We start from the raw sequence: 10,173 nt of genomic DNA, 5'->3' as shown, positions 1-10,173 counted from the left end.
GCAATGGCGTGTCTCTTCTCCTCCCAAACTGCCCATTTTCAGGTCACTGGGGCAGAGCTGGAGCCTTGCCACATTACCCTCCCGAAGGGGAACCCACAGGGAATAATGTTACGTGTTTTGCTGCCATTACCACGACATAATAGACTTTGTCGTAATGTTCATACAACAAGACTTTAAGGGTACCTTACTTCCAGTGCTGACTGTCTTGTGAATTTAAGTCACACTGTCCGCAAGTTCACGTTTTTGTTCTACTTTTATTTCCTTTTCATTGTATTGTAAGGTCTTTCCTTGTCTTTGTGATCCACGCTCTTTTCTTTTCTTTGTTTTCCAGGCTATTTTTTTCTTTGTATTGCATAGCTCTCTAATGTTTTTAATTCCGTTCTTTGTATTCCATGCTCTTTTCTCGAATGAGCGTCGATTTTGATTCGCCATTCTTCAGGTTTATAAACTTTTGAGGATGGAAGTCGCTTGTTTATTTCAATGCTTGTTAGTTTCTCAGGCACCAGGAGACTGCTTTGTCCCTTTAATTCTTTACGAGGGTAGTAACGCCAATGACCCTTTAACATCACCACTTTACACTCGTCATTGAAGAAGTAGGTAACACGGTTCTTCGTTAGACACCAAGTTCGGTTTGCTGTGATCGTCACGATATTCGGGGATCAGTGACCAGCAAGACAGTGTAAGTTTGCTGTTACTGTCACGGCATCGTGACATTAGTTCATGACTCCAAGGATTTTTATTTTTATTTTGTTTTCCTAGGCAAACTTGCGGAAATATGTGTACAAGTTTTGGCAATTTTCGGAAGCTCGGCATCAGCTTGTCCCCACTGTCGAAAAAGTCAAAAAGCTCTGCCGAAATGGCAGCAATATGTTGAAAGAAGACTGCAGACGCCTTGAAACCGGACATGAAACATATATTTTTGTTTTGTTCAAATAAACGAATTTCAAATATGATAGCGTTCTTGTAGATAAATGGGGGAGAGGTGGGGGAGAGTTGTGTGTGTGTTGGCCGGAAAGTGTCACATCAAAATGGAGGCTGGTACGATTCTCTGCCCGTATATCAAACGTTTCTGTCTGTGTCTTCAGAATTATCTATCATTTGGGAAAATGACATTTCAATTTCCTAGGGTTTTAGAACACTCTAAACAACCCCACATTCACATTTCTCGGTGATTAAATAAAGTATTAAAATATCTTATGCTACACCATATGACAGCCATTAGTTATTTGTGTTATTGTAAAAGCATCTGTTGTTAACAAGCAGAGCAGCTTTGTGTGAAATGTGAAGGCACAAAAACACCATGGTGAATAACTATCTTTTCGAAACGCTCACACACAGAAACTATACTAAAAACGCCCACGCATTATGGCCTCATGTATCTTTCATATACCTACGCAGAAACCATTTTTCACCTCACGTCGCAAAGACAAGACACTACTATTGGTTTCTGACGTCAGCAAGGGAGACAACTGCCCTGCAGGGGCAAATAGTCACTCTGGAAACGGTGCATCCTTTTATGTGTCCGATTCCCAGGTGTCATGTTCAGTCATGCCTGAGCGATGGTAAGAGAAAACGTCATTTTTCACGCCTGTGTGCTTCTGTGTCACCCTCGAGGGTAAAGTACCAGAAAATAAAAGGGTGTACAAATATAACTGAAGAATGACAAGGGTAGGCCTACAATATTGCTGCCCCCAAGGAAGTTGCATGACGTCTTTTGGTTCTAGAGTGAAGATACTTTTATTTAGAATTTGTGTTTCAGGCTTACACAAAGACAAACGGGCAGACAGCCTGACAAACAAACAGAGAAACAGACAGGCATCCATGCTGAAAAGTTAACATAACACACGGATAGAAGCAGACAGGCAGACACAGTCAGGCAGATCCAGATAGACAGACAAACGTTCAGAACGACAAGACACAGACACACACTCACACACACTCTCTCTTTCTATCTCTCTCTCTCTCTCTCTCTCTCTCTCTCTCTTTGAAGATATGTGAGGACATAGAAGTTTTACGGAAAGCCTGAAGAGAGAGACAGGGAAATACAGAGGATATGAATATACTAGTGTTATTCCCATGGTCCATCACATTGTGATAGGGTGGAGTGGAAGGGGGGGATAGGCCAGGAAGCATAAATGAGACGCCAAGACAGAGGTTGCGATAACGTGACTTTTACTTAACGTACACCAGAAAGTAGACACCAGAAAGTATGCACCAGAAAGCAGTGTAGTTCCTTCCTCAAGATACAGCCGCACACAACTCGTCGGAACTCGAATTACGATCCCGGTCGAAAGTTACTTCGCTGATATAAAACCATCTCTAAAACGTTTGTTTAACCGAATACACACACAAAGTCTCTCTAAACAATCCTCAAATCACTCCTTCGCCAAAATAAATACATTTCGGCCTTAGCCATAAATGAGTTTATGATAAAGCGAAAGCAACCTGCAATTGAGCCGTTTGAGAAGGGCTTAAGCAAACAAGTCATTCTCAAACGGCTTATCGCTATTCAGTTGGCATTCTATTCCATTCGACCTACATTTCCGAGAACAACAGTCAACAGAAGCTGAAGGAAAAAAGACGACCAAGGATCCGCAAGCGACGATCACGGTTTCAATTTTACTCTCTTTTTATCCTTAGTAGTCTTAAGTTTGTTAGGTGAAAGAATCGTGAATTTTGTCAGTAGATTAATGACTTTAACTTAATCGATCGGAAGCATGGGTCGACAGAAGACCGGTTTCCTTTGTTCCCGGGGTGGCAGAACGGGTGGCTGGCACTAACGATTAAAAGCCACAGCGCTGGAAGTGATCTTGCGCTGGAGTTGATATCGCCTATCGCTACACAAGAGGAACTCTTTAATCTGCTACCAATAGTTGGGGACAGTGCTGCCGTCGGGCAACGTTATCGAACTTATTCCTCCTGAATGTCGTAATGAGCTAAAAAATAGCAGTAAGCTTCTAGCAGCATTACACTGGGGCTGGGGGCACGCGCGTGGTGAGTCATGCGACCTACTTTGGACAAGTAGGGAATCGGGGTGCTTTAGAGTGGGAGTTTCACCCCAAAACTGACAAGCTTACCTGCCCAAGTTCGAACGAGAAATTCGGAAGTAATCAATTCCATCGTATATTCATCGAAGATGAAAGTAGCTTGTCCATTTCACGCTTGTGATTCTCTCGGGTGCCAGGAGATAAGGTTCCGTTACTCTTGCTTACCCCATAACACATGCGTATGCATGCATAAAGTGCGATTACTTCCCTTTGATTATTGGATGTTGAATATCCTATTATTTCGCTAGTAGTAGCATGGAGCCACTAGCTTTGGAGGCAAATGTTAGCAATACTAGTGGCGTAGCACTAACAAAGAGTAGAAGTTCACCCAACAGCAAGAATAACAAGCAAGCCAAGTATGCAGGGCAACAACTGATAACAATGTTAATAATCATATACTAATTGTTTAACTGTTACTTAGTTGATCAGGTAACATGTCCGGGAGAGGCCGACCTCGTAGAGCAACCCAGGGGAAGAGACCGGCAAGGCTGCAGGAGGAGCTGCCTAGGCCGAGGGAGGCTGGGAACAAAAGACAGCGCCGAACAGGGGCCGCAGCTGCGTCTTCCCACGTGCCCAGCAGTGACAGTGACAGCCAGGGGGCCTGGTTTGAGGAGGCGGAGCACGCCAGCAGACAAGAACCTCAACAACAGCAAGGTACTGATGCGGGCTTCTTTAACAGGTTAAATTCCCTGGAGGAGGCGGCCAATCAGGCTAGACAAGATTCAGAAGCCAGGATTAGGGCGTTAGAGCTGGCTTTAGCAAGTCAGTCTGCAAGTCAAAAGGGGCAAGCCTTAGACCCCCTCTCCATCACGGTTCCCCCAGAGATTAGGCAAAGAATTGTCCTAAACAAATTCGTGGACCTGCACGTTTTGTCGGCAAAGTCATTCTTGGACAAGCCGGAGGAAAAGGCTTTAGCTTTTGTTCAGGATGAGCAAGGACGGCTGGTCCCGAGGCTGGAAAAGCGAAGTAAGGGAGACCTCACAATCGACCAGTGGTCTTCCGCCTTCAATGTTTTGATGAGCGTATACCTAGTGCGACACCCCCAACAGCTTCAAGAGATGCTTGCTTACGCGGAACTGATAAGGGGTGCAGCGAGGGACAACCCGGGTAACGGTTGGGTACTTTATGACCAGCAATTCAGGTCCCGTCTGGAGGCTGACCCCACACGGCCCTGGGGGATGATTGACAATCAACTTTGGCTGCAGATATTCTGCAAACCAGCTGTGTCGATTTCCCCTAGTAAACACAGTCCAGCAACGGAGCGAAAGAGCACCACGCAGGGCACAACAAGCCAGAGGGGAGTGTGTCGCTACCACAACAGACGGGGGGGGGGGGGGGGGGGGTGCCAAAGAGAAGCTTGCCAGTACGCTCACAAGTGTGTAGGCTGCAACTCAACATCTCATGGTCTCAGTGCCTGCACAAAGAAGATAGGACAGGGGCAAAGCGCTGAAAAGGGGGGATCAGGCGCTGGGCAGGCCTTTCACTTTAGTAACGGTCAAAAGTAGCTGCGAGGCGGTTGACACCCCTCCAAGCCAGGGCTTAGATGGCTTAGCCACTTCGCCCATCTGCCTGGCGAAGTTAGTTCATACATTAGAACAGTACCCCAATCAAGCTGACGCCCAGGTCCTTAGGGAAGGTTTTAGCCAGGGTTTTAAGATACCATATCAGGGAGAAAGAAAGCCGAGGTTAGCAAAAAATCACGGTTCAGCACGTAGGCAGCCGCAAATAGTGCTGAAAAAATTGTTTGAGGAGATCAGGCTAGGTAGGGTAGCCGGACCGTTTTTGGTTCCACCCATGAAAGACTTGATTGTCTCCCCTGTGGGTTTGGTGGAAAAGTCAACGCCAGGCGAACACAGACTGATATTTGATCTTTCATACCCCCATGAGGATAGTTCTGTTAACGGAGGTATACCAGCTGAGCTATGCGCCGTGCAATACACAAGTTTTGATGCAGTCACATGTATGGTTAAAAAACTAGGCCAGGGCTCCCATTTGGTAAAAGTGGATATCAAGTCTGCATTCAGACTCCTTCCTTTACACCCTTTAGATTTTGGATTGATGGGTATGCTGGTCGAAGGCATGTTCTTTGTTGACAAGGCGCTGCCATTTGGATGTTCTATCTCGTGCTCTCTTTTTGAGAAATTTAGTACTTTTTTAGAGTGGTGCGTGAAACAAGCAAGCTTCTCTTGTGATGTGATCCACTACTTGGATGATTTTTGTGGGGGTGGTGCTTCAAGCGAACAAGCTCAAGCAATGTTGGACAGTATGCTCTCAACTTTTTGCGATTTAGGAGTCCCTATTGCCGCAGACAAAGTAGAGGGCCCCACCACATGTCTCAAGTTCTTAGGACTGATAGTCGATACTGTTGCCTTACAGGTTCGAATCCCACAAGATAAACTTATGGAACTTAAAAGACAGGTGTCAGAATTTTTGTGCAAGCCTAAGGTAACATTGCGCCAGTTACAGTCGTTGATTGGAAAACTGAATTTTGCTTGTAGAGCAGTGGTCCCTGGTAGAGCCTTTTGTAGAAGACTAATTATTATTATGAACATGACGCAACCAGAGGGGTAAAGAGGCCATTCCATCACATCCGAATCACGGCGGCCATGAGAGAAGATTTGAAGGTATGGAGCTCATTTTTGGAAACACACAATGGCATCAGCATTATGTTAGAGGAGGTATGGGTGGACAGCTCCCACCTCAATCTCTTTACTGACGCAGCTGGAGGTATTGGTTTTGGAGCCTTTTTTGGTGGCCACTGGGCTTGTGGGTCCTGGCCAGCGGGGTGGCAGGAAAACGATCCAGACATCACCTTTAAGGAACTTTTCCCGATTGTTCTGGCCGTCCACCTCTGGGGAAAGGAACTAGAAAACCAAAAGGTCTTATTCCATTGCGATAACATGGCCGTTGTCCATATCATTAACCGGCAGACAACCCGCTCACCCCCATCAATGGGTCTGGTGAGAGCATTGGTGGGAGCTTGCCTTAGACATAACGTGCTGTGTAGAGCGAAGCACATTCCAGGAACCAAAAATGCGGTGGCTGATGCGCTTTCCCGTTTGCAGTTCCAACGATTCAGGGCCCTATGCCCGGGCGCCGACACTCAACCGGCAGAGATCCCCAGAGCCTTGCTGCAGCAACTTCAGCGGAAGTAAAACGACTTGTGTCAGCCGCCTTTGCCCCAGCGACGCAGGCAGCATACAAGCAGGGCATACGCATGTTTGAAGAATTCCGATTCTCCCACGGCCTGGGATCGGACTGGCCAGCTTCACCGCAACAGGTCGTGGGATTTGCCGCCCACCTGTCGCTAGCCGGAAAAGCGCACACCACCGCCCGCACTTATATCGCGGGTATTGGGGCTAAGCATAAGTTAAATGGATGGTCTGATCCCGCAGACAACTTCTTGTTAAAAAAGCTACTTCAGGGTATGACCAAGCTGGATAGGCGCCAGGACCTGAGAAAGCCTATCACATTACAGAGGCTTAAGCAGCTAATTGGCATATTACCTGTGGTCTGTGCCAATGTTTTTGAGGAGAAGTTGTTCACTGCAGCGTATAGTGTCGCATTCTTTGGGTTCCTTCGCGTCAGCGAGGTTGTGGGTCAGGGTGACACCCTAAAAGGTGCTAGAGCTGGAATTGGCTACGCAGACGTAGTGATGGGAAAGAACTTAAAGATCAGGATCAGGGGCTCTAAAACCGACCAAGCAATGAGAGGGGAGCAGGTATGCATGCGCCGGGCGGAGAGGCATCCGGAAGCCTGCCCAGTGTTGGCCATGCAGGCATATCTACAAGTCAGACCCAGCGGGTCAGGGCCGCTCTTCAAGCATTTTGATGGCGCGCCACTAAGCCGCTACCAGTTCCAGGCCATTCTGAAAAGGGGGGCGAAGGCACTGGGCTGGGAGGTGAACAGATTCACCTCCCACTCATTCCGCATCGGGGCAGCCACCACAGCAGCTATGAATGGCACTCCGGTGAGGCGCATAATGGCACTAGGGCGATGGGAGTCTCAGGCAGTTGAGAAGTATGTCCGCACTAACCAAGTTTGAGGAATGTCCTGGGCGGATTGGTTTACACCTCCGCCACAGGGAACGTGTTCTAGTCAGGTAAATAACTGTTCTTGTGGCCCGGGCGGATTGGTTTACACCTCCGCCACGGGGAATGTGTTCTAGTCAGGTAAATAACTGTTCTTGTGGCCTGGGCGGATTGGTTTACACCTCCGCCACAGGGAACGTGTTCTAGTCAGGTAAATAGGGGGGGGGGGGGCTGGGCGGATTGGTTTACACCTCCGCCACAGAGAATGTGTTCTAGTCAGGTAAGCAATTTTTCTTGTGGCTTTGGCGGATTGGTTTACACCTCCGCCACAGGGAATGTGTTGTAGTCAGGTAAATAATTTTGCATGTGGCCTGGGCGGATTGGTTTACACCTCCGCCGCAGGACATGTGTTCTAGTCAGGTAAATAATTTTGCATGTGGCCTGGGCGGATTGGTTTACACCTCCGCCACAGGGAATGCGTGTTCTAGTCAGGGGTAAATGTTTTTACTTGAGGGCCCGGGCGGATTGGTTTACACCTCCGCAACAGGGAAGGCGTTCTGGCGACAACAGTAGTTGGGTAGTGAATTGACTTTCATATACATTAAAGGAGGTCCTTAAAAATGTTTCATATAAGTTTCAGGAATCATGTTGGTGGGCTCCAGCCTAATCACTAGGCTGCAACAACACCTGGACAGGTCGCGGCAAGACCTGCGATTACCATTGCCGGTACTGCTCGCGGGGCAGCCAGGCCTTGGGTTTCCCCAGGCCCGCAACAAGCTGCTCAGCACCATCCGAGGAACCCCACCGCATTACCTGGTCCTGCATGTGGGCGCGAACGACATCGCCCGGGTGGACCAAAAACAGTGGCTACAGGAGCTTGAGGAGCTTGTCTGTTTCATCAGGGCGTATTATCCGGCGACGATATTGGTGTGGTCGGACATGCTACCCCGCTTGGCATGGCGGCATGCCCACACCCTGCAAGGCGCGGAAAACTCGCGCCGAAGGCTCAATCGGAGGGCCAGGGGCCGAATCCTGAAAGAGAACGGCAAAGTCATATACCACCAGAACATTGGCATGGACTGCCTCCTCCCTGATGGTGTCCACCTCAACCATAGGGGAAACGAACTCTTCAAAGAAAACTTAGAGCAGCAACTCGCTAACATGGTCTTAAATTAGACGTTAGAAGTGCCTAGTATACGGATTGGCGGAACACCTAATACATAGCTGTTAGTGGCGGGAGATAAGCATGGTAAAGGGGGACACTGCATTCGGCTGTAATTTGGTAAATTGTTACCGGACTTACGCAGGGTCCACAGGTGAGCCCAAGCGAACCACGGGATGTGGCAAGCGTAACCACGGGATGGGATATCCCGTGGCCGGTTCTGGACCCTGCTCCCTCCAGATCTGAGGCCTGGGGCTGGTAGCAAAGCCCCGCAAAACAGCAGCATGGGTGCCGGAAAGCAAGCACATGGTAATGGTTTCACACCCCGACCATGCTGACTCAGGGGCAAATGAAGGTTTGCAGTGGATCTCAGACCCGTTGTTGCCAGTTAAACCAGGCCCAGCTTTTGGAGGGATGGAATTTTACAATAAAGCAGTTACCCCCCCTTAGCCATGCTTATCTTCCGCCAATCCGTGCCCATTTTATGCCAAAACCTTTACCTATGTTGATTTATCAGTCCAGTAAAATTGAACTTGACTGATCATAAGGCTTGTGTTTCATTTATTATCTCCCTTTAGCATGATGGGGGATATTTGTGTTGCATGGTTGTTAGTCTTGTCATAAATACATTTCGGCCTTAGCCATAAATGAGTTTATGATAAAGCGAAAGCAACCTGCAATTGAGCCGTTTGAGAAGGGCTTAAGCAAACAAGTCATTCTCAAACGGCTTATCGCTATTCAGTTGGCATTCTATTCCATTCGACCTACATTTCCGAGAACAACAGTCAACAGAAGCTGAAGGAAAAAACCCACCCTCCATCCCCACCTTTTTTCATTAACCATTGAAGTTGCTGATGAAATAAGTCGAGAATGTGTTTGTCGTACTTAGTTGTAAGCAATAATTTACACATTTGTCAGCAGATGTTAACGTTGTTGTACACATATCTACCAAATATGCAGGGAATTTATGTTTAGGAAGGCGCGGTAGGCTATGTCTAGGAGTCTGCATATTTCGCAATTTTAAACTATTATTTGTTGCATTTCTTGTCACCTGGTACAGTTGGCGGGAGATAAGCATGGTAAAGGGGGACACTGCATTCGGCTGTAATTTGGTAAATTGTTACCGGACTTACGCAGGGTCCACAGGTGAGCCCAAGCGAACCACGGGATGTGGCAAGCGTAACCACGGGATGGGATATCCCGTGGCCGGTTCTGGACCCTGCTCCCTCCAGATCTGAGGCCTGGGGCTGGTAGCAAAGCCCCGCAAAACAGCAGCATGGGTGCCGGAAAGCAAGCACATGGTAATGGTTTCACACCCCGACCATGCTGACTCAGGGGCAAATGAAGGTTTGCAGTGGATCTCAGACCCGTTGTTGCCAGTTAAACCAGGCCCAGCTTTTGGAGGGATGGAATTTTACAATAAAGCAGTTACCCCCCCTTAGCCATGCTTATCTTCCGCCAATCCGTGCCCATTTTATGCCAAAACCTTTACCTATGTTGATTTATCAGTCCAGTAAAATTGAACTTGACTGATCATAAGGCTTGTGTTTCATTTATTATCTCCCTTTAGCATGATGGGGGATATTTGTGTTGCATGGTTGTTAGTCTTGTCATAAACGTTATAATGGCTCAGCTACACTCCTTACAGTAACACAGTAATCGTTCAATCAAAAGTTAAACAGCACAAATCCAAGCCGATACGCACACTGACACACGTCCTCTCAGTTCGAAATCATACCGGGTACTATTTTAGCCCACGCTATCATTCTGAGTCACGCGCGCACCCGTTCAAACAATCAACCAATAAGAAACCAGCCTTCATACACACCTACAACACACAATAATCCTAGCGGGAGACACAACTTGGTTCAGGGGAAGATAATAGACAGGGGAGGCAACTGGGTCGGGCAGGAGATAATTACACAAAAAGACT

General features: G+C 47.7%; 1 protein-coding gene across 1 annotated transcript; it reads left to right on the top strand.

The window, feature by feature from the left end:
• Nucleotides 1–2,408: 2,408 nt before the first annotated feature.
• LOC138966841 (integrase/recombinase xerD homolog) lies at nucleotides 2,409–9,141 on the top strand. Its single transcript, XM_070339197.1, has 3 exons — nucleotides 2,409–2,610; nucleotides 3,469–3,701; nucleotides 6,113–9,141. Exons 2-3 carry the CDS (start codon nucleotides 3,482–3,484, stop codon nucleotides 7,090–7,092), a joined length of 1,200 nt encoding a protein of 399 aa, XP_070195298.1. The 5' UTR covers nucleotides 2,409–2,610; nucleotides 3,469–3,481; the 3' UTR covers nucleotides 7,093–9,141.
• Nucleotides 9,142–10,173: the final 1,032 nt, after the last annotated feature.

The sequence above is a fragment of the Littorina saxatilis genome, linkage group LG5 (assembly GCF_037325665.1).
Source record: "Littorina saxatilis isolate snail1 linkage group LG5, US_GU_Lsax_2.0, whole genome shotgun sequence".
Taxonomy (NCBI): Eukaryota; Metazoa; Mollusca; class Gastropoda; order Littorinimorpha; family Littorinidae; genus Littorina; species Littorina saxatilis.
The sequence above is the reverse complement of the archived record's forward strand: the minus strand, read 5'-3'. Positions and strand labels throughout refer to the sequence as shown.